This window comes from Esox lucius, chromosome 3 (assembly GCF_011004845.1).
Source record: "Esox lucius isolate fEsoLuc1 chromosome 3, fEsoLuc1.pri, whole genome shotgun sequence".
NCBI classification, from domain to species: Eukaryota; Metazoa; Chordata; class Actinopteri; order Esociformes; family Esocidae; genus Esox; species Esox lucius.
This window is the reverse complement of record NC_047571.1, coordinates 27171250-27195123: the sequence shown is the minus strand read 5'-3', so window position 1 is coordinate 27195123 and position 23874 is coordinate 27171250. Positions and strand designations below refer to the sequence as shown.

Genomic DNA, 23874 nt, shown 5'->3' with positions numbered 1-23874 from the left:
TCACAGGTTTTTGTGAATTAACAAAAAATTGCTGATTAGAAATTTACAACATGCTCATGGAGAAAACATTCTGTGTACAGAACAACGTTTTTACAGATCTGCACTAAAAGAAGAAATGTGTGTAGGTACTTAAAGAATGTAACATAACCGCAACTAACTTCAACTGTCACAGAGGGGGCTGTAATATGAATACATTTAATATAGCTGATATCGTTAGAATTTTGTCATGGAATTTTGTCATGGAATTTTGTCATGGAATTTTGTCATGGAATTTTGTCATGGACGGTGGGTCACGTGTGTTGCAGAGCAGTGGACCGCGAGTTCGTGCCCAGCTTGGGGCCGGTTGAACTGTCCATAGAAGAAATGAGCCTGTATAATCCAGAGTCATATTCCCCGTATGTGTACACATACCTGGCGAAAAAAACCTGATTCTGATGATGTTTTCCGATCGAACATTAAAGACACAGTCCACGATTCATCGCCACTGGTTTTAAAAGTGTCGCTGTCGAGCTGAAAAGGCTTTCCTAAAACGGTGTATCAGGTCATATTTGTAATCCATGGAATCAAAACCGTGGCTTTCAAACTTGAAATTTCACGGGGTATCAGAGGGATTTTATTTACAGATCATGCATAAATAAACATTTAACATTCTTGTTTAAAAAAATAAGAATTCTTAATCACTTACAGTCCCTGACTGCATCTTTAAGAAAGTTCCATAAATAAAGAATTATAGATATTTGTTGCCGGTAGTGCATGACGGTCCAGTATGTTCAATATGTATGGAAATGTATGAATTATTTATAAATCTAAATTTAGCTTATAAAACAGATGAAACTATATTGTGCTTCCAGGAAAATGTAGCGGAATATAATGTGTGTACTTGATTGATGAAGTTAAAATAGACGCTCATTAAAACCCACCCCAGAACATCATAGCATGAGAACCTCATTAATCTACAACGAACCGTAGCATATACACAGTACTTATTGGTTCCCGTATTCCATAACTGACAACTGATAATGGTAAATGAATAGGCCTTTGCATGCATTTGTGTTGCTCCGCCATCAGCGGATCATAGACAGAACGCGGTGTTTCCCTCTACTCCCCGTCACCACTTTTAGTCGTGAAGACTGGCGCGTGCAATCCATCATCATCATCAGGTAGGGTCGGCGGGTATCCCCAACCCTCTTTAAACTAAAACTCATTCAGCATTACCTTGCATTCACAGTTGCAGTGCGGTGTTTATAGCGCAGCACTCACATTTCACTGAGATTTTATGAACCATGCTCGTGACGAGTGCGGCACCTGATCCCGCCGTGTCTGTAAACAGCACCGCGGACAGCGACAGGGAAGAGGAAACGATGAAGAAGACTGTGCCCACGGAAGATGACAAGAGAACTAAGCAAGAAGAATTATCTTCGATGTCATCCGGCGTTCTAGGTGAGTGTCTTGAGTAGTAACAGAGTAGGCCTATATTTTGCTTAATTTTAGCATAACTGATTGCCGGGAGGAACATTGTTAAGTATCGATTTGCGGTGGTTATATGCTAAATGCCACTGACTCTACATGAGGTCATCACACAAAACGCTGACATTAGGGTAGGTGCCGTAAAGCCACATGAGTTTTGTCACTGTTTTTGGTGCACCTGCATTCTGCGCATTCCAAAGACAAAAGGGCCGAAAGTGTCGACTGGCTTCTTTCGTCCCACAGGTGCAGCCAGTACGAATACATTTTGGTCTATTATAGGGTTATGATGTTCGGCTGTGTGTATTGTAATGACTAATAGTTGATTGTGATCAACATTGAATATGTAACTGATCAAGCTGTTAAACAACAGGGAAAAAATGAATTCAGGACGTTGGATTCTGGTAGCTTACGGTTGTAATTACAACTTTGTCCTCTTGAAACTGCATTGTGCAGACCTTAAAGTGAAACTGGCAGAATTTTAACAGCAGTAGTCATAGAACAGAAATACGCAACTGTTGTTCTTGAGAGGCGAAACACTTCTAGGTGACCAATAGAGACCTAGGATATCAGGTGAGTGCAATTCACGAACAGGTAGAAAGAAAAAGCCAAAGTACAAAAAGCATAAAGGACAGTTGCCTATCTTAGACCTAGAGTAAGACATCTGTGAAACCTCTACAGCAATAATTGTACAACTGGACATACGTTTGGGGTTGAGTATATTGCCATGGCTAAGACACTCCCCATCGCATGGTGCATAACACCAGTCCTTTGCCTTGTTATGTTGGTGCTAGGCCTATGCCCTGTCATACCATAACACCAACCCTTTCATAACCATAACACTTACTGCTTGAATAGAAACCTGAAGTAGCCAATCAGAGCTACTGTGGGCCTTTATTCAAATAATCCGTTTGACACGGAGGGGGTAGCTAAAGTGCAACTTTTGAACGCCAGATTGAGACAAACACAATTCAGTTACTGTGAATACGTAAGTCAGTCATGATCAAAAACCACCAACAGGTAGGCAGGCACACGGACAACACAAAAGGTTCAAGACTGAGATAAGCTCAAATGTTATGAGGACGCAGTGAATAATCCCTCAAAAAAAAAGGTACGCTTTTAGTTGGCATTCACCATTTTCACATGCGAATCTGCAGCCTGTCTTCTAACGTATGCTTTCCGATGCTGATAGCAGTGATCAATGGCTGGTATTGATATACGTTTTTTTTTCAAATCTCAATAGAGATTCATTAAATTAAATAGTGTGGATGGTTGTGCATCCCCACTTTCACAGGATTATTTAAAATCATAAAATATATTTTTTACAATAGCTTTTGATAATTCAAGTCAAAATTTTAAGTAAAGAATCTTTAACAATCAAAAAGAAAAAAGTGTAATTGGTTGTCCATTCTCTCATAATGTAGAATACAGTCAAAGCAATTGAGGAGTGAAACTTTCATCCAACAATATCCAATGTACAACTTACTGTAGAACCTAGTTCTACCAGTTAATTTGCCTGTCTGGGTGTGTCACCCATTTAATCAATGCAAAATGCATCTGTTTAATAGTGACAGATAGGCTAACTCGGGATAACATTCATTAAATTCAGCATGCTGTTGCAACCTAGGTAATTGATATTCACATTTTTGCTGGAGTAACAGATCGGTAAGCTCCAGCAACAGATCGGTAAGCTCCAACAACAGATCGGTAAGCTCCAACAACAGATCGGTAAGCTCCAACAACAGATCGGTAAGCTCCAACAACAGATCGGTAAGCTCCAACAACAGATCGGTAAGCTCCAACAATAGATTGGTTAGCAAAGTTATGAGGAGTGTGGTTGATGACCAGCACACCGTGGCTAAGGGCTGTTTTTAGGTATGATGCATTCTAGAGTGCCTGGATAAGCACTTATCTGTGGTATATTGGTAATATACCATAAAACCCAGAAGTGCTTTATTGCTATTATGAAACTGTTGCCAACACAAAGTGGTTAAAGTGCTGTAAGTTTCATTTTTAGCAAAGACACAGATCTCTTCTATCCAGTCCAAATGTTTGTCATTTAAAGTTCTAATCTGTGATTTTTGCCCACTGGTTCTAAAAGTGGTGTTGTTGAGCTAAATAATGTCCCTGAAAATGGTGGTCTACACTGATGCAAAATAGTAAGTACAACGCTTGGATTTTTGTTTTACATGTTTGGACATAAATATTTGAGCTAAAATCCTACCACTTTCATTGATAAGGTAACCAAATTTAACAAATCACACAAAAAACTACAACTTTGAAACCAGTTACGCAATGACAATAAACAAATGAGATGGAGATGATTCAGATCAATGGCAATTTACACAGGCCTCTATTGCAATCAATCAATGTCAAATTACATGAGTCTACCAGAAATAGACTGCACAAACCTGGCCTACATGGGAGGTCAGGAAGATAGAATCTGTTCTCAAAAAATAATATAAAGACATGACTGTCATTTGCTAGATAACACCTGGGTAAAGGCAGACACTACTGGAAATATGTGCTCTGGACCGATGAGTCAAAGGTGGAGTTATTTTGCTGCAAAGCCAGACACTATGTTTTGGGCTGGTTTACTGCCTCAGTGCCAAGCCAACTTGCCATCATCGAATAAACCATAAATTCCATATTGTATCTAAGAATTATTAAGGAGAATGTGAGGCCATCTGTCAAAAAGCTAAAGCTGAACAGAGCATGGATCTTGCAAATGGACAATGATCCAAAAGAACACATGCACAGTTGCAACAGAATAGCTCAAAATGTGGAGTGGCAAAAAGAAATGTCTTAATTCAATCTAAGCAAAAATTCCTTCCAGTAAATTTAAGACACTGACTGACAGTCACAAGAAACAGCAACATGAAGTTATTCCAGCCAAATGAGGTAACACCAGCTATTGAAGCTAGGGTTGTACATTTTTCTACACTATGAAATTAGATTTCTGTTGCTTTTTGGATGAAAAAGCATATTGCAAAGTATAATGTTGGTTATAAATAGGTTTCCATTATCTGACAATTATGTTGAATTAAAGATAACATATGCATGTCAAAATATTTAACGTGACAGCTTTCCAGTAGGTTTACAATTGTATTAAATGTATTTGATGATCTATGTCATCAAAACCAGTCGCTTTAAAAAACACAATTGTCCCAGAGTGCACTCATAAAGGAAGCAACCAAAGACAGCCTAATAGCAATGGTTTTACTCGACCAGTAAACACATAGTGACATGTCACAGTGATGTAACGGAAGCCTACAGTTATCAGAACATCACAGACAGTCTTCAACACACTTCCTTTTGTTTTGCACGTTCAGTCACAGTCTCTGTTAGTGAAGGTGAGTGCTGACTGAATTTGTTTTGTTGTTGTTGTAGTGTTATAAGAAACTCGTCGAAGAACAGCAGTGGCAGACAACCTTGTGTTTCTTAATGTTTCATTATGATTTGGAAAATGGAGTAGATTTGGAGTACATTTTGTAGGTCATTTTTATTTTCAAGTATTCGGTACACAAACACGTGCGCGCGAGCGCACACCCACACACACACGCACACTTCAATCAGCAAATTTGACTGTGAATAATATTGGGCAAAAATGAATCAGAGAATTACAGTTTAATATAGAAAAATAACTTGGGCTCATAAGCAACGTTTTGGTTTGTTTAAGCATTAGGTACTATCACAAAAGAACATAAATCTCTTCACCGTCTGATAAATAACTTTTGACATGCTGCTACTAGCATCCCCTAGCAGTCATTAGTATGGAGCTGTCATAGGTTTGAACAGTGTTGTCAGCCGAGACAAAGTTAGAGCATTTTGAATGGACAAGCTTAGAGAAGTGAAGGCGGGTCAGAATGGTGGTAAGTGTGACAAGATGCACGTCACTGCACAATCCACAGAGAGCTTTTGGTGAGAGATGGAGAGCAAGAGTGACATGGGGTGACAGTTTAAAAGATAGAGGAAGGGATTGTTAGAGGATGACTTTTAATGGCGGTAATATTGGTAGTTATCAGTGGGCCGTTGTGGCTCGTTAGTGGGATTTCGGCTGAGAAGGGCACTGGCGAGAGCCTTAGAAATCCTCAATTACCGCGTTTATATGCACACCAATATCCTGTTGGAATTCAGGGTTCTCAAGTATTCTATTTTTAAGTTTAGGTACATAAACACCTTGTCCCGTTTACAATAACCCAAAAAGGCTTGTATCCTGGTTTTGAGAAATCCGGATACGGAGCCTGGGATTTGTTGATCTTAGCTGGGATACTTTGGCATGTACTGTAAACATCTTATCCTGTTAACTGTTGTTTTTCGCAATCTGCACAGGCTCAGTTTTCTGGAATGGCGATTGTATTGCATGATTATTTTTCACCTGTTTTTCAAATAAATAACATCAAATAAGATAACCCATCGGCCCAAGATCGATCCACCATAATAATACATTTTGCCACATTGTACCAGCTTGGCTACAGTCACCATTTGCTCATCAGTTATAGTAGCTTCTTTACAGTTATTTCTTGGTGCCCTAATAATATGAAATAAAGCAGTACAAAGCAGTGATCAGTAGAATACCTTAAATCGAAAAAAATAATCCATTCGTAGTATAGTTAACGCTGGTTATCTGTTTCAGCTATACATTTGGGAAGAGAGTGCAAGATCTTTTCCATTCAAAATGTCATATATTTGACCAGATATAATAAGTGTGAAGCTGTGAAGATCCATTTCTGATGACTACACTATCTTGTGTGCAGTTTATATCACTTTTGAGACTATGTGGTGTAAGAGATGGTAGCTATGAGTGTGGGGTAGCTATGTGCTATGCATGGCAGTTGCCACACCAAGTGGCAATGCAGCCAGTCAGGGTGACACCAGTTGCGCAGCCGTTGTAGATCGTTATGGACGCCAAAAAATGAACAAAAAAGAAGCTTCAACCCCGATCCAGTTGGTGTGGTTCTCGCCCCCTTCCATTTACTGTATTCCACAATTTGCTTATTTGTCCTGGTGATGAGGGAGAGATAGTTGTCATGACGTCACACTGCAAGGTCACAGACTTCCTCACTATAAGTCTCATCTTCTTCAAGCGCCTCTTCTACCACTGTTCTCTCGTCAGCGATTTTATGAAAATGTTGTTGGATTTGTTTGTGGCCACACTGTTGTAAGTGAAAGGGAAGTACAGAACAGGACTAAGCTAACATCCCTGGGTGAACAGGAGGTACAGAACAGGACTAAGCTAACACCCCAATCACTTATATGTATATATAAAGGCCGGGCTGCTGAATATTCTGAATGCATCAGTTTCTCCTCCATGGCCACTACTAAGTGCCAATTCAGGATTCCAGATTGTACTGTTTATTTCAGTTTTTTTAAATGTCTTGTAACAATGTAAATGTCTTTCTGTGCTTTCTTGCTTGTTTACTGCAGGTCATTTCATTGGGAATTGTCAGAGGCACATATGTATTGCTAAATCACCAACATTTCTAATTGTGGTGCTAACATGGAGGCTGCTCCAAAAGCTTGTCAAGCTCTTTAATACACGGATCTGCTGATGTGGGGCCCCTATACTGAATGTCAGAGTGGCAGATGTGCCATTGCCTAATGCTTACTCTCTCCACCTTATCAGCTTATCAGCTTATCCCTGAAAAAGACACTAACAGCATATTATCTGGGATACTGGGCACATGGTCAGAATTATTTTGCCACTGCAAGAAAATGCTTCTTTAAAAGTACAAAAAAGTACTTGAAATAATGTGAAACAAATGCTTGAATCATGCAAACAAATACCCAGTAGGGTGAGGAAATGTTCAATTTTTTTGTAGTCGCTCTAAACCAACTCTGACACTGCGTTCACCTCTAGCGCATGTGTGCCCATAAAAGGCCTATTTGAGTGAGCAATATGATAAGAAGCATTACCACAGATTTGCCCAGTGGTTTACGTTTGCCACTCACTCAGTGTTGGAGTACGGCTTGGTGAGAGAGCGCATTGGATGACAAGGCTTGAACTTTCTTGAGTTGTTAAGACAAATCAAGGCCATAATCACACCACAGGAGTGGAGATGCTGTTAAAATAAACAGTGCTACCTAATATAATTGTCTGTTCTGTGTAACATAATATACTATTAAGTTATTCCTATGTTTTTGTCTCCCCTTCAGACAAATTATTTGGAAAACGCCTCTCGCAGACCAGACAGTACATCATGTCCCGCAAATCCTGGCTGAAAATGGTGCCCACAGAAGACTGTGATATCCTAATGACATTTCCAGGTACATTAAATGACAAAGGGAAACTTAAAGGGAAGTCCCATCGGTCATTGCGATCAATTATTACCTGTTTGCAGAGTAAGCCAATCAGATGTTCAGGGATTCTGTCTTCATGAATTAACTTCCCAGCATGGATCATGAAACTGCACTGCTAATGAATTACTGAAGTGATTCTTTCAGTGTGGGATGAAATTAATATAGTGTTGACAGACTTGCCCTGTCAAAAATTGGGGCAGTTAGCTTGTTTGAATGGATTGACCTTTCCATGTCTCGATCCACTGACAATTGCTGTTGCCACCTCTATCAAGCTTTGCATTGTTATTATTGGAGCACCAAGATATGCCAGATGAATGACAACAATGGAAAATACAAAGAAAGTTCAAGCTTTGAATAACTGTGACTCAAAGGCTCAATGTTATCGAATGGCAATTGAACTGTGGCTGTATACTCAGATCCTTTTATACTCCAGTGTAAATTAAACACAAAAGCTTTAAACAGACAGAGCATAATTTCTTCTTTCATAGAAATCACAGACGACCACATCCTGCTATGGCTGCTCAATCATATCCGACTGGGAATTCCACAAGTTTCCGTTCAGATCCGACAGCATCAACACACCAGAGGCTATGCGTTCTTCATCACGACGACATTTGAGAAGTAAGACACTCCTTTTATGTACCCGACACTTAAGTCAGTATCTGTCACGCTGATGTCATTGACAATGGCTGTCTCTCCACAGCTTGCTGCGTGGTGCAGAGCTGATGGGGATGCACAAAGTTGTTAAACCACAATATGGCGGCGGCACACGCAGGTTTTCCTGTGAAGAGGATAACATCTATGAAAACATTGAGAGCGAGCTGTGCTTTTTCACCTCGCAGGTATGTGTCATAGAGGCCTCCAAACCATAGGTATTTATGCATGTCATGTTGCTGGTTTCCCTCAGAAAATATAGTTGTTTTGACCTTCAATTGTTTTCAGGAGCGTCAGAGCATCATCAAGTACTGGCTGGACAACCTACGTGCCAAACAAGGGGAGGTCCTTCACAACATTCACTTCCTGGATGGACAACCAATCAGTAAACAGTTCATTTTGTTATATCAGGAATGTGCAACAGTGGTTGTGGGGCCACAGTGGACAGTGTGTCCGGGAAAATTGCAATACTTATCGGTTAAAACTGCTGATGCACAGCCAAATTTCGAAATTGTACTTTGTGTATTCTACTAATGTAAATTGATACAAACATGCCCATTCCCATGTATCATTTCCTGTCTCTACAGCTTGACAACATCTAAGACAGCTTTGTTGCAAACTGATAGCCATATGTTTATCTCAGTTCCAGAGTTGGTGGCCAGAGGGGTAATCTATCAAGTGTTTCCTCTCCATGAGCAACGAATCCTCAGCCAGCTGATGACATCATGGGTCCAGGCTGTCTGTGAGAAACAGCCTTTAGGTGAGCAGCACTTCTTAAGAGAATACACAGCTTGATTGATAAAATCAAAATGAAGTGTAGTCAGAATTTCTGTGTCTGTAGTAAACATTTGGGGGCATTCAAAACCATAGACGACCGAGCGGGTGAGGAAGCGAGCCCATCACCCAGGGCCAGCACAAACACCATTCACGGCCTAAAAACACAACAAACACAACGCGTGAATAATTAAACACAAAACATGTGACATGAGACCATTACACCCCACCCCTCCACCACCTCCTTTGAACATGATTAGAAAACTTGAAGAGAAAACTAAATATAATTTGTTCTGTGTATTGTGTAAATGCATGTATTATAATATTTACTCGGACGTAAATATCAATCCTGTTTTATTATCAATTCACTATATATTTTTGAAATAATATTTTACGGTAATATGTTATAAGGTTCTTTGTGTACAATTACTAAAGAGGTTAGACTGCCCTAAAAAAAAAATCCATAATTGTCCTTATCAGATATAGTGACTTAACTATTCTTCCTGGTCTTGACGTTGCAACAGTATAACAGTAAATTACCTATAGATTCTGAGTGTTACTTCTCTGGCTATTAAACTATACAGTAAGGGAATACAATGCTCACTACGAAGGAAATACCAATGGTTCGGGCATTTCTTAAAATAGTTGTTCTCTAACTGTAGCCGGTAACCCGTGTCTGTCTGTGGTCTGCAATGCTGTTGGATCTCGTGTGTGTGTGTATCAGATAACGTCTGTGATTACTTTGGCGTGAAGATCGGCATGTACTTCGCCTGGCTGGGCTTCTACACCAACTCCATGCTGTATCCTGCAGTCATTGGGTTTCTGCTGTGGATCCTGGCTGAGGCTGACCAGGTAATCGATCCAGTATCATATGTCCATACCGGTCCAGAGAATTACTGTATCATGCGCAGAATCTTAGCCTACCCCCTAATCTGTCAGTGGCAGTAACATAGGAACTGGCAGCTCTGGGCCGACACTGAATGTAGCTATAACACAAACATTTACTCACGGCTAAACAGTACAAATGACTGATCCATTGTGGGAATCGATATGTGTACGTGCTTCTTCTCAAAATCGCAGTTTGAAAATGTATTTGGAGGAATACGGCTCTGCTGGCTACAAAGCAGTCCTGCCCACTACAGCGCGTAGCGTCTCTGTAATAAACAGTGTGATGGTCTCCTTGGTCAAGCAGTCCTGCCCACTACAGCGCGTAGCGTCTCTGTAATAAACAGTGTGATGGTCTCCTTGGTCAAGCAGTCCTGCCCACTACAGCGCGTAGCGTCTCTGTAATAAACAGTGTGATGGTCTCCTTGGTCAAGCAGTCCTGCCCACTACAGCGCGTAGCGTCTCTGTAATAAACAGTGTGATGGTCTCCTTGGTCAAGCAGTCCTGCCCACTACAGCGCGTAGCGTCTCTGTAATAAACAGTGTGATGGTCTCCTTGGTCTGTGTGTTGTTGAGTGCCTCTCACCCACTTCCCCACAGACCAGTCAGGACATTTGCTGTGTTGTGTTTGCCCTTTTCAACGTGGTCTGGGCAACACTCTTCCTGGAGAGGTGGAAGCGGAGGGAGGCCGAGCTGGCCTACAGGTGGGGGACACTGGACACTCCAGCTGAGTCTCTTGAGGAGCCGCGTCCCCAGTTTCGGGTGAGTTGTTGGAACCATCGCCCATGTTTGATTTTTCATTTGACCGTTTAACCACTGCTTCAATGAAGACTGGCCACAATTGAAAGTTGACAACAACCACATACCACATACATAATATAATAATGCAATAAATACAATTGAACACTATATACAACGCGAATGAACACAATCAATAGTGCTGCTTTTGACACTATTGATCACTCCCTTCTCATAGAGAGACTGGAAACCCATATTGGGCTACCTGGACATGTTCTAGCCTGGTTTAAATCTTATTTGTCTGAACGATATCAGTTCGTATGTGTGGATGGCATATCCTCTGACAAATCAAAGGTATGTTTTGGTGTTCCTCATGGGTCGGGTCTTCCAATAGGACAATGACCCCAAACACACTCAGGATTGGTTCACGACAAACGCTAGACTACTCTAAAGTGGTCAGATCAAAGTTCCATTAAAAACCTGAGGAGAGATTTGAACTTATTTTCTTTGACAAAGGTATCTTAGTGGCAAGCCTGTAAGCTGTTGCCATAGTTAAGGACTTGCAGGATACATTTTAGGCTAATTTAAGGGTATACTTATCATGTTATCCTCTGGATGGAGAATAGCTGTTTTCCACAGGGAGAGATTCAGCATGTGTGTGGGACTTTGCCAAGTATTTGAATGGTTTGAATTTTAGACTTGAGGTCTACACTTAGAAGGTAGTGTACTGTATGTCCAGGCCACTGCACTCTGTAATGGGGTGAGACACAGGGAACTGTAGCAGTGCAAGTTATTTTCTAATAACAAAAATAAAATGAGAGATCAGTAAAGCCTGGCTAGCTCCATTGGCAGGGCATGAGACTCTTAATCTTAGGGTTATGGGTTCAACCCCTATTTTGGGTGTGAAGCATTTTTGCCAGACATAAAGATCTGTTCATGAGTATTTTAACTAGTCGTCTATGGTGCACACATGATTGCTGTGATTTGCATATAGGGAGATGTCATACCAGACGTGACATGCCCGGCTAGCTCAGTCGGTAGAGCATGAGACTCTTAATCTCAGGGTCGTGGGTTCGAGCCCCACGTTGGGCGCAAGTGTTTTAGCCAGATATAAAGACCTGTTCAGGGGCATATTAACGAGTGACATCTTTGAGGCACACACGATAGCTGTGGTTTGAATATATTGAGATGTCATTCAGGATGTGACAGGCCCGGCTAGCTCAGTCGGTAGAGCATGAGACTCTTAATCTCAGGGTCGTGGGTTCGAGCCCCACGTTGGGCGCAAGTGTTTTAGCCAGACATAAAGACAGGTTCAGGGGCATATTAAGCAGAGTGACATCTTTGAGGCACACACGATAGCTGTGGTTGGCATTTAGGGAGATGTTTTTATCCGCTGTGCGGCTGAACCTGTCTGTGTGTGTGTCTGCGTGTGCGTGTGTGTGTGTGTGACTTTCAGGGTATGAAGCGCTGTAGTCCAATAACAGGCTGTGAGGAGTTGTACTACCCACCGTGGAAGAGGACGATGTTCAGGTGGCTTGTCAGCCTTCCCATCTGTCTCCTCTGTCTCTGCTTTGTCTTCCTGGCCATGCTCGTCTGTCTGGAGATGCAGGTAAGACTGCTAGGTCAACTGGAATTAACTAGTGAACTAATCAGTGACGGAAATATCATAATGATACTATTTGTCCACTGCTACATAGGATTTATTACATATCCACTGCCACCCCTACTTACTTGTACTGTAAACATATATTGTTTTTTGACGAGAAAGTAAAACATTACTTGAGCTGTCTGACTGTAATTAAATGTCAGTCTCGTCTCGCTTCTCTTTTCTCTCACAGGAGTTTGTCATGGAAATTAAGGAGTTACCCAGTATAACAAGATTTGTTCCAAAAATTCTGCTAGCCATTGTCGTAACTGTGTGTGAAGAGGTTTACAGAAAGATTGCGCATTGGCTCAATGATATGGGTAAGCTGTGCAGGTGAAATCCACTAACAAGACCATTGAGTGCCTATCTTAGGACTGCTGATCCAGGACCACGGACGGTTTCCATGGGGCATCAAAAACAAATCCTGAGCATATCAAAACATTACATCAACAACTCAAACAAAATTGGCCCTGGTCTCAGCAACAACCATTGTCTAATCCAAGACAGTTTGTGGATATGGAGTACTATAAACAAATCCAATTTAAATAACAACATATTAATTGGAGTATTTAATAACCCTTTTAAGTTTTGATTGCATTATCGCATTGAAACACAATACCACAATGTTTATAAAGATGCATATATTTGGCATGGCAATAAATTGGGCAGACAAAAGCCTCTAGTTCTAAGTTTGGGGAAAATAAAAACATTTACTAATGTTTTACCTTATAATGCAGTCCAATACATCTATCACATTATCCAAAATATTATAATACAGATTACTCAAGCATTACTGAGAACAGGGAAAGCCGTCCATATTTTCAGTCCAAATTTATATCAAACATTTTACCATGACAACATAGTTTATGTCCTGTCACCTTAACGCTAGTTGTAAGAAGGGACCTATCAAATTTGCAGCCAACTGAGCCTCAACCTGATTGGTTACTTCCTATCATGTGCAACAACATCACTGAGCATTTTCCTTTGCTGTTGTGATAACCAACTGAGATCAACCATTATAAGTTGATTTCACTCTTGACTGGGTTTGTCTCAACATTCTCCTGAATCCTATTCAGAGGTGAAAGTCTGCTAACAGGCTTTGACAGGATTCCTAGGATTCCTAGTGAATATGGGGCACAGATCCCTTATGAACACAGGCTCGAATCTCTTCAGGTTTAGCACAAGAAGTGATAGCACAGGTTTGTTCAGTAATCACAATTGACGTCTTGTGTTTGATGTTGTTGCTTTCTTACAGAGAACTACAGACTTCAGAGTGCCTATGAGAATAATCTCATCATTAAAATGGTTTTTGTAAGTTATTTATGTTGTTATTCCACAATACGGACCAATATCATCTGAAGTGTGGTGTCACTGACCAACACCGTGTACATGTTTCAAAGACCATGCCTGATTCAGAGTACCTCTCTTAATTCTACAGTTTGAGTTCATAAATTCTTACCTTAGCCTTTTCTACATTGGATTCTACCTCAAGGATATGGAGCGACTGAAAGAGGTAAGACCTTTCAAATAGATTGTAAAGACGTTTGGGCTTTTACCATAACAAAAGCAGAACCACTCACCCTTTCTATTCACAGATGTTAGCCACTCTCCTGATCTTCCGCCAGTTCTTCCAGAACATCAAGGAGGTACTCCAGCCTTATCTGTACGAGCACCACAAATTAGGAGTATTTGCTCCCAAGGTCGTGTGGGAGGTTCTACAGGCAATAGTGCTCAAGTACAGCCGTCTGGCTTTAGGAAAAGCCAAGGCTTCATGGACTATCCAGTCCCTGCTAGCCCCCAAATGTCCTGCCACACATCCTGTGAACGGACAGACTGAACCGAACAAGAGAGGTGATCTAAAAGCTGGATACCGGTTCACAGAAGAAGAGTGGGACATAAATGATACACTGAGGCAACGGAAGATTAGCTTCAATGAGAAGGTGGACGTTGCCAAGGATGTTGCCACGGTGACCCAGCCAGAGGACAGCTTCCTGGAGGACAGTCCCACGATGGTTGAGGAGGGAATGGATCCTTCCAGCATCTTTGAGATGGGTGACGATGACAGTGACTATGAGTCCCCTGAGACCAAGGACACTGGCAAAACGAGTGCCTCCCCACCAAGTGGCTCAGATATGGTAGAATGTCACAAGCGGAAGAGTCTAACGCCTGAGAAAGAGGCCACCAAATCCTGGATGGACCCGCCAGAGGAGCCCCAGTCCGTTATCCTGACTCAAGCTGAGATTGAAAGCTGCATGCAAACATTTGAGGTGTGTCTCTTTCACCCGCAGTCTACTTAAATGGGAACCACAGTGCATTCAGATAATGTACACACATTCGTTTATAATACAAAACAATAACTTTATAATACAATTTCTATTTCTGTCTGGAAAAGGACCAAAATGTAAGTTGTTTGTAACCTGTGAGTGCAAAGAAGTTAAATATAGTTTTGGACAATCAAAAAGTGGTTTTGGACAGATGCTAATCTATGACCTCTAACCTCTGACACTTCAGGACACCCTGCAGGACTACCAGGAGATGTTCATCCAGTTCGGCTATGTGGTTCTCTTCTCCTCTGCCTTCCCACTAGCTGCAATGTGTGCCCTCGTCAACAACATAATTGAGATCCGGAGCGATGCCTTGAAGCTTTGCACAGGCATGCAGAGACCCTTTGGTCAGAGGGTGGAGAGCATCGGACAGTGGCAGGTCAATGGTCACTCACATTTTGGTCCACATTCAAAAGAGGTCTCAGAGCTGCAGTGCTGATACACGATCGAGTCCCACTCTTCATACAATCCTAATTACTATAATCTAAAAGAAAAATGAACATTCTGTGTGTTATCCTATTCCAGGGCACACAGTGTATTCACATGCATTTAGACGCACATTTATTCCACCTGTGATTAAGCTCAAAATCAGTGAGCCGTTTAAAAAAAAAAAAAAATGCCCTGAGAGCTTCGTCTTCTCCCCTGTGTACAGACTGCAATGGAGGCCATGGGCTTGGTGGCCATCATAGTGAACTGTTACCTGATTGGTCAGTGTGGTCAGCTGCAGCGCCTCTTCCCCTGGCTGAGCCCGGAGATGGTCATTATCTCCATCGTGGTACTGGAGGTAAAGGGTAGTGGCAGCCCACCATTTTTGTCACTCTGAGTCAATACAAGTGTCTGTACAAATACAGACATTAGTCGCAGACATTGTGGCACTTTTCATTAACCCCTTTTTCAAAACCGAAGACACATATATCACTGAGAATACAACACAAGACATTGCAATGTGTGTCGGGGGGTAGTAAGCCTTCACTCAGCTATGGAAACATGGGTCTGAAACCTCCTAGTCTCCTGCTCTACTGACTGAGCCGGCTGGTATTAAGAACATTTTACTCCCTCTACTGGCCACACATAGCATGACATCATTACTACTCCCCTCTCATATGTCACTGTTTGTTCCTTGTTTGATTGGCAGCATTTGGCCATCCTCCTGAAATATGTCATCCACATGGCAATTCCCGATGTCCCTGGATGGGTTGCAGATGAGATGGCAAAACTGGAGTACCGACGAAGGGAAGCTTTCAAGGTACAGTTATGGACCTCAATGCTCAGTTAAATCCCCAGAGCCAGCTGTTTTGTCCAGTAACCACTGAATGATTCAGTAATTTTATTAAAAAGATAAAGATATCGCAATAACAACGTGTAATTCAGGGCATTTGTATAATTGTAGCATATTGTAAAATATTTCCACCCAATGTTTTAGAAATTGTGATAGATAGCTGCAAGAAAACTGAAGAAAATATCTTGGATGGGAAAATTGGTAGATGGGATGTTCTCTCCACTAGCTGGGGGCTACTTTTGATGTGACTTAGACTTTGTTGCCGAGCAATTCGGGCACTTTTCTTTCCACATATTGCATTTTACCTTTTGTGTGCAGAAACACGAGCGACAGGCCCAGCAGCACTTCCAGCAACAGCTGAGGAGAAAGCGCGAAGAAGAGGAACTGCAGCGACAGGCAGAGCTCCAGGCCGAGGTTCGACAGGAGAGTGAGTACCACAAAGCAGACCACCAGCACCACCACGACAAGACCCAGGGCAAGCCTGGGGACAAACCCAGGAGACCCAGCTCTCTGCTGGGCAACAACAACGTGATGAAGCTCAAGCAGATCTTCCCGCAGCAGGGAAAGTTCACCTCGAGCACGACTCGATCTCCTCAGTCCCCAACAGGAGAAGCCAAACTACCCGGCTTCCTCAGCTTCAAGTTCCGCAAGTCACCCGAGCTGAAGAAGGAGCCGTTGTCAGTGACACCAGCGACAGGGGCTGTGGTGACAGCTGCTTCCGCCAATCAGGAGAGATCCCAGTCCCCCAACAGGACATTCAGCCCAGGGAAACTGTTCAGCTTCAGTAGGTCGGAGGGGGCGGTAGTGTGTGCGAACGGGGCTCAACTCCCCAAATCAGGCGACCCTAATTCCCAGGCCACTCCCACAATTCAGGCCGCTAGGCAGGAACTGAACTCGCCCCCCTCTGGCGAGGAGCTGCCCTTGTCGGAGGGTGAGAAGATAGAAACGAGACAATGTAGTGATGCCGACCCATCTGGCTCCAAATGTTAGTCCACCGTCGTGGCAACTTGACAACAGAAAGGGATTCGGAGTATGATCAAGTGTCGTCTTTGTTATGTTGCCAAGACAATGCGCTTCCTGTAATTCATCCGAAACGTGCCAAACGATAAGATCAGATGTAAGAATGCAGCAGAATTTGGATACATTCTCAGCAATCCAAATCACAGTATGTACAGGCTGCATCTGCGCCATTAGTTGAAAGTATGTACAAACAGTTCAACCCCATGAATGAGACCCAAGAACCTTGATTAAATACAGTTATAAACTGCATGACTTGTGGTTCTGATGATCATCGTAAAGCATTCCTTTAAAAGATCTGGATGGCAATGTATTCTGTTCCACATTTTGCCGTTCCATTAATTCAATTTGATGTCTAAAAAGCATGGCGAACCATCTGCATGCATTTAAATGTCTTCAGTTATTGGGTACTTTATACACCAAGCCATTGTATATTCCTGCAATAGTACAGAATGAGTACATTCACTGTGACTTTAAGAGATATTCTATTTTTCTTAACTTTGTTTTTCTATGACTTATTTTACTACATGAAGTAGTGAATGTACCTTAGTGATGCAAAACACTTCAATAAACTTCATCATGAGACCACCGAAAACGTAATGAATCACGTTTCTAACATTTCCAAAACTGAGGTCACACAGCAACTTGTTTATACTTTACCAGGCTACTGTGTATGAATACGTTGTTAATTAAAACATGAAAATCAATGCCATATCTAATGGAAGCCGAGTAGACAGTAGAAACAAACTGACACAATACTCAGATGACTTTATTTAGAACAATGATGCAACGCATTAAACCCAAATTGAAACATAATACTTTAGAGAACATCTTTGCAATGGGTAATATCCATATATTGGTCAAAAAGGTGCAGTTTTATTTTTTCTTGCCTCTTGTCGATTTTGAAGGGAAAGATTACAACAAATGTTTACCCATATTTCAAGTTAATGGCAAACCTATGACCTCAATTTCCAGGGCAAATATGTCCAACATTTCAATGAAAGGAAATAAGGTCCCAAGACAAGTGTTTTCATATAGCGTGGCCCCATGTGCAATTTCATTCACAGCACACCATGTCTATTCAGGTCAACTGAGTTTACTGATGAGGAGAACTGAATGAGTGTCATCATACTTCATAAAAAAAAAAAAAAAAAGCACTTGTCTACCTGTGGAAAGAACTCTCAACATTAACACGTGTAGACAACTAGCATCACTGAGGAAAATAACAGAAGCTGATAGTCAGCCAGCCTCAAGACAAGCCAACACCACCTAAAACATATGGCTGCAGAATTTATATTGTACATGCATTCAAACGACTGGGTGTGGCTGTTTCAGGTAGGATAAAACAATCCAAAGGTTCAGAGCCCTGCGAGTACTGGCACCATTACCTGATAACGGTCTGAGGAATCAAACCATGTATAAACAAATGTTATAACCCAAAGTTTTAAACAGGATTCACAACTAGATAATACCAGCTCTTTATAAATAGCAGCAGAGGGATATAGAGATCAGGAACACTCCCAGTTTGTGTATGTACAATGATCCACATTAACAGTTTAAGATCATGACTTACAGCCAACCACTTTGAGACATGGTCCTAAATGCCAGAGGCACATTCACCCAACATATTGAATAAGGTCCTTTTAGCAAGACAAGGGTATAGGTTCACACAAATCAATTACGGCAGGTTACAACTTTCAAAGTTTTTTTTTTTTTTATACAGCTACATCTTTTCCAATGAGAGGCTATTGAAGCCAAGTGGACAGAACCTAAGAGTGAGCTGAGCCAAGCTAGCAAGACACTATTGGGTAACACCAGTGCATTCTAACATGTTTTTGTTGGGAAACACATACACTGAATTTTTTTTTGTTTTTGTCCAAGTGTAATAAAAGTTCATTCCTGCTTTGGAAACAGAAAAAGATACTAAGTTTTATAAATGTTTTATAAATGAGGAAACTCGGCAGAATTTCAGACCCATACATTTAACTCCATAGACTACCGTTTCCTGGCCACAGGGCTTCCTCTCCCTGTGGGGATTGGAACCACATTATTCTTCAGATTAAACCCCAGTCGGCCATCTGGCTCCACGTCCAACCGCCAAAGGCGTAGGTTTCACTCTTTTCCAGGGGGGCAACATTGACCTGTTTGTAGTACTGGGGCCGCCCCCCCCCCCCCCAATTCTATGCCCCTGCCATCGCTGTTTGATTTTACTAGGGGAGCCATCAAATCACTTGAGCCGTTGTCTTGATAGCTGTTCTGTTTCTATGACTACTAGTTCATACACTATGCAGAGATCCATTCCTGAATCAAGACACCAAATCTGGCAATCTAGATGCTAGCGCTAGATGCTAGCAGACCTGGGGGGGGAACAGGTTTTTGCACACTAGAGTTAGACCTACATATTGCTACAAAGTTTGGTTTGCGTCTGGCATGCCGTTCAATGATCCCCAAATATTACTGCAGAGCATTCTCCATATCCACACTGACAGTCCACTAACTAAACCAGTGTGCACATCCTCCTAGAACAGCACAATGTAAACAGAGGGACAGTCCTAAAGAAATTATATCAATAAACATTTCCCTTAAGGCAATCCTTTACTCAAACCAGGAGACATCAACACTTTCAGGAATACAGTTATTTGAGACCACATTCCTTGGAACAACCTGAGACTAATTTAAGCTAGAGTCTATACGCAGCCTTTGTTTCTCGAGTCCCTGTAATAATTGTTAGGGATCTCACCGCCATCCTTCAGTGGTACAGTATACCTCCTTTGTCATCAGATACATCTCAAAACAAAACAGAGACTGTGAAGCATATTCAATTCCTTACAAACCCAGAAGGATGTATATAAATGGCATGCAACTTAATTGATTAAATGGAAATGACTTTAAAACATGCAGGTCAAAGTACACATGAAGTACAAGTAAACTAATGTAAGCAAACAGAGCAATGAAAGTGTTCCTCACGTAAAACCATGGGATAAACAGAAGGGGGAGATGCTATTATGCCTTTCGCCAATCAAAGCAGAGCTTTTCACCTATGCGGAAATCAAGGGACAGTTAAGGGGGGAAAAGAAAATCGAAGGAAATACAAAATACAAAGACAAAAACTGTCAAACTCCCAAAATCATGTTGGATGATGTAGGCAGTGGTCTATCCTGTCTGTCAAATGCAACTTTGCCTATGTGCTTCTTTATCCACAGCGTGTGTATGTGTGTGTGTGTGTGTGTTTGTGTGTGCGTACACAAGTGCTCATGTTGCTGACACAGCACTCTACGAGTCCTCGTTCAACTCCCGACTGTCTGTTCTGGCAATTTTCCGTGGGGGTGCAGTGTTCTCCCCCTCTGCTTGTTCCTGCTCCCGCTTTTTGGCTGCATTCTGTTAACATTCAAGAATGACAGGTTGGAAAACTAACATACATCAACCAATACAGTGCACATATAAAGGAACAAATAATCGTCTTTTTGGAGAGCTATCAACTTTCCCAATCTTTTACCTTTTTGTCCCACTGTTGATGAAGGTATCTCAATAGGATATTTGTCTTCTCTGTGACAATGACTTGGAAGAAAATAATACACATCAGATTCTAAGCTACTGTAATTACAAAGTTTTCTAAATCGTGTAATGTGTAGCTTTTATCACTCATTCACTCACAATTTTCAGATTGGAGGAAATACACCACCACCCAAAAACGGTGACAAGCGTATAATTTGAAAGGGACACTCACTTTGTTCTGATGGATACTCCCGTGTTGGAAGATAGACAGATGGTCGCCGATTCTGAAACAAAGGGAAATCAGTGCGAAAGAGCCTAATGAAGCAAGCGTCTACTAACGTACCAACAAGCATGACAAAACAACTACAAGATGAATAGTTTTTCAGCTTTTCATGCTCTTGGGTACAAAGGCAAAAAAAAACTAATGTGGGATTGCATTAATAATGAAATTGGAAAGGGTGGGATGTCACTTACTGAAGCTTTACATACAGAGTCTGTGTGAAATCTGCTGAAATTGCTTTTGTTGTAGACTGGTAATCCTTTTAAAAAGTCGGCCTGTTTTAGAACAAAATGCATGTGAGAAATGTGCCTCACACTCCAGCTTTTTAGGATACAATCAGGATGATGAGGAAATATTTTCCTGTCCTTCCCATGGTTCAACCTCATGAAGAATGATTCTACCAACCCCTAATTACAGAGCTTGTTACAGAATAAGGAACATATAGGCCTAACTATAACGTCAAACATATCAATTCTCCGGTGCTGATACTGTACCCAGCTGTTCGAGCTAAAAGAAAACAAACCATGATTGACAAACTAGCAAGATGAAATTAAAACAACTAACTTAGCAAACGGTATGCTCATCTAACATGTTCAGCTTGCTAGATAACATTCTCTAAAAAGCAAAAAAGGGTAAATTACCTTATCCATGACGACTTGACCACCCCCGAAAGACAACAGAGCCAATAGTAGTTAGTTAGCTAATGTCAGCTGATGCGTGTGAACAAAATCTGCTAGCAACAAGAAAACCCTGCGTAGCTAGCTAGCTAATTTAGCTAGCGAAACGCGATGTTCAGCGTTCACTTATATATTGGGTCACTTAAATATTCAAGATATCAAAAGATACAATGAACGTGTATCACTACCAGGTTATCATAATATAGGAAGCTAACTTACGCTTTGAGGCCACCAGTTAAGGATAACTAGCCAACTAGATAGCCAATCTTGTTATTAGCTATACAGCTAGCTGGCAAACCGCGGTAACGTTACCTACTAGATAGACCGTATTTCTACGAAACCACATTTTCCCCCAATTGAAACATACTATGAAACTATCCAGTATATAACTATTATTTGATAAATATTATTCGATGTCGCAGTTAATGAAATTTTGTTGCATCGAATAACCAATTACACGTTATAGCTCGCTAACGCGCAAGTTAGCACAACAATACTCCATTTTTGTTGCTAGTCCGTGTATGGGGCATGGGTGTTTTTGCCTGATGTTCCATTGGCCACAGGAGAATATTGTCGTAGACCGAAGACAATGGTCATTGGGTCACATATTTTTACGCGAGAAGCTGCCAGCCAATGAGAGGACGAGTATTAACCCAACGTTGACTGCAACCAGTTGGCGAGGAACGTTAATACGGAGTGCGGTTGCTAACGGTTCATAATTCTTCATTTCAAATATATCAAGTGACAACTAACTCGGTATTTAATTTTTGTCTTTGCTTCGTCACCACCACAATCTCTTCAACAAACCACTCAAACTAAAATGATATATAGTTGTTGTTTTTTTCTTCAGAAACTCACAATACAATAAGACAGACTAAAATGACAAATGAGATTCAGCTCAAACATCCATCCATCCATCATCTTCCGCTTATCCGGGGCCGGGTCGCGGGGGCAGCAGTCTAAGCAGGGATGCCCAGACTTCCCTCTCCCCAGACACTTCCTCCAGCTCTTCCGGGGGGACACCGAGGCGTTCCCAGGCCAGCCGGGAGACATAGTCCCTCCAGCGTGTCCTAGGTCTTCCCCGGGGTCTCCTCTCGGTGGGACGGGACCGGAACACCTTCCCAGGAAGGCGTTCCGGAGGCATCCGAAACAGATGCCCAAGCCACCTCAGCTGACCCCTCTCGATGTGGAGGAGCAGCGGCTCTACTCTGAGCTCCTCTCGGGTTACCGAGCTTCTCACCCTATCTCTAAGGGATCGCCCAGCCACCCTGCGGAGAAAGCTCATTTCGGCCGCCTGTATCCGGGATCTTGTCCTTTCGGTCATGACCCAAAGCTCATGACCATAGGTGAGAGTAGGAACGTAGATTGACCGGTAAATCGAGAGTTTCGCCTTACGGCTTAGCTCTTTCTTCACCACAACAGACCGATACATCGACCGCATTTCTGCAGAAGCTGCACCGATCCGTCTGTCAATCTCCCGTTCCATCCTTCCCTCACTCGTGAACAGGACCCCTAGATACTTACACTCCTCCACTTGAGGCAGGCACTCTCCACCAACCTGAAGTGGGCAAGCCACCCTTTTCCGACTGAGGACCATGGCCTCGGATTTGGAGGTACTAATTTTCATCCCAACCGCTTCACACTCGGCTGCAAACCGTCCAAGTGCATGCTGAAGGTCCTGGCTTGAAGGGGCCAACACGACAACATCATCTGCAAAGAGCAGAGACGAAATCGTGTGGTCCCCAAACCTGACACCCTCCGGCCCCTGGCTGCGCCTCGAAATTCTGTCCATAAAAATTACGAACAGAACCGGTGACAAAGAGCAGCCCTGCCGGAGTCCAACATGCACAGGGAACAAGTCTGACTTACTGCCGGCAATGCGGACCAAGCTCCTGCTTCGGTCGTACAGGGACCTGACCGCCCTTAGCAAAGGACCCAGGACCCCATATTCCCGAAGCACCCTCCACAGGATGCCGCGAGGGACACAGTCGAATGCCTTCTCCAAATCCACAAAACACATGTGGATTGGTTGGGCAAACTCCCATGAACCCTCCATCACCCTGTAGAGGGTATAGAGCTGGTCCAGTGTTCCACGGCCTGGACGAGGTTCTACTATCGGCCGTATTCTCCTCTCCAGAACCCTGGCATAGACTTTCCCGGGGAGGCTGAGTAGTGTGATCCCCCTATAGTTGGAACACACCCTCCGGTCCCCCTTCTTAAAAAGAGGGACCACCACCCCGGTCTGCCATCCCAGAGGCACTGTCCCCGACTGCCACGCGATGTTGCACAGGCGTGTCAACCAAGACAGCCCCACAACATCCAGAGACTTGAGGTACTCAGGGC

The 23874-nt window shown here is 42.4% G+C and overlaps 2 protein-coding genes and 2 non-coding genes across 6 annotated transcripts; 3 read left to right on the top strand and 1 right to left on the bottom strand.

Moving 5' to 3' along the window:
* The first annotated feature begins 1011 nt into the window (after positions 1-1011).
* ano8a (anoctamin 8a) lies at positions 1012-17674 on the top strand. 2 transcript variants are annotated; one of them, XM_010894017.2, is made up of 18 exons: positions 1012-1160; positions 1331-1440; positions 7621-7731; positions 8253-8385; positions 8468-8606; positions 8707-8803; positions 9062-9178; positions 9917-10044; positions 10677-10838; positions 12271-12423; positions 12653-12779; positions 13715-13770; positions 13898-13972; positions 14055-14726; positions 14971-15162; positions 15436-15567; positions 15919-16029; positions 16381-17674. In XM_010894017.2, the coding sequence occupies exons 1-18, from the start codon at positions 1027-1029 to the stop codon at positions 17050-17052; spliced, it is 3321 nt and encodes a 1106-aa protein (XP_010892319.2). In that variant the 5' UTR covers positions 1012-1026; the 3' UTR covers positions 17053-17674. The 2 variants fall into 2 exon arrangements, with proteins under 2 accessions (XP_010892319.2, XP_028971776.2); XM_029115943.2 differs by lacking the exon at positions 1012-1160 and adding an exon at positions 3126-3255 and having other exon boundaries at positions 1353-1440.
* On the top strand, positions 11834-11906 carry trnak-cuu. Its single transcript has one exon. It is a non-coding gene; the product is annotated as a tRNA-Lys (tRNA).
* trnak-cuu lies at positions 12024-12096 on the top strand. The gene has a single exon. It is a non-coding gene; the product is annotated as a tRNA-Lys (tRNA).
* A 153-nt stretch (positions 17675-17827) lies between the features above and the next one.
* LOC105024194 (DET1- and DDB1-associated protein 1-like) lies at positions 17828-22079 on the bottom strand. 2 transcript variants are annotated; one of them, XM_010893997.5, is made up of 6 exons: positions 21751-22079; positions 21496-21509; positions 21049-21129; positions 20807-20858; positions 20576-20637; positions 17828-20457 (listed from the first exon to the last, which is right to left on the bottom strand). In XM_010893997.5, the coding sequence occupies exons 2-6, from the start codon at positions 21502-21504 to the stop codon at positions 20353-20355; spliced, it is 309 nt and encodes a 102-aa protein (XP_010892299.1). In that variant the 5' UTR covers positions 21505-21509; positions 21751-22079; the 3' UTR covers positions 17828-20352. The 2 variants fall into 2 exon arrangements, with proteins under 2 accessions (XP_010892299.1, XP_010892289.1); XM_010893987.5 differs by having other exon boundaries at positions 21496-22078.
* Between the last annotated feature and the right edge of the window lie 1795 nt (positions 22080-23874).

What these genes read in the sequence shown, in the direction of transcription:
- ano8a (XM_010894017.2), top strand. Translation starts at nt 1,027, where the DNA reads ATGAATAGGCCTTTGCATGCATTTGTGTTGCTCCGCCATCAGCGGATC. An exon ending in ATATGGAGCGACTGAAAGAG is followed by an intron (nt 13,973 to 14,054) that starts GTAAGACCTTTC and finishes TTCTATTCACAG; the next exon opens with ATGTTAGCCACTCTCCTGAT. An exon ending in GACGAAGGGAAGCTTTCAAG is followed by an intron (nt 16,030 to 16,380) that starts GTACAGTTATGG and finishes TTTTGTGTGCAG; the next exon opens with AAACACGAGCGACAGGCCCA.
- LOC105024194 (XM_010893997.5), bottom strand. An exon ending in GGAGTATCCATCAGAACAAA is followed by an intron (nt 20,638 to 20,806) that starts GTGAGTGTCCCT and finishes TTTTCTTCCAAG; the next exon opens with TCATTGTCACAGAGAAGACA. An exon ending in ATCAACAGTGGGACAAAAAG is followed by an intron (nt 20,458 to 20,575) that starts GTAAAAGATTGG and finishes GAATGTTAACAG; the next exon opens with AATGCAGCCAAAAAGCGGGA.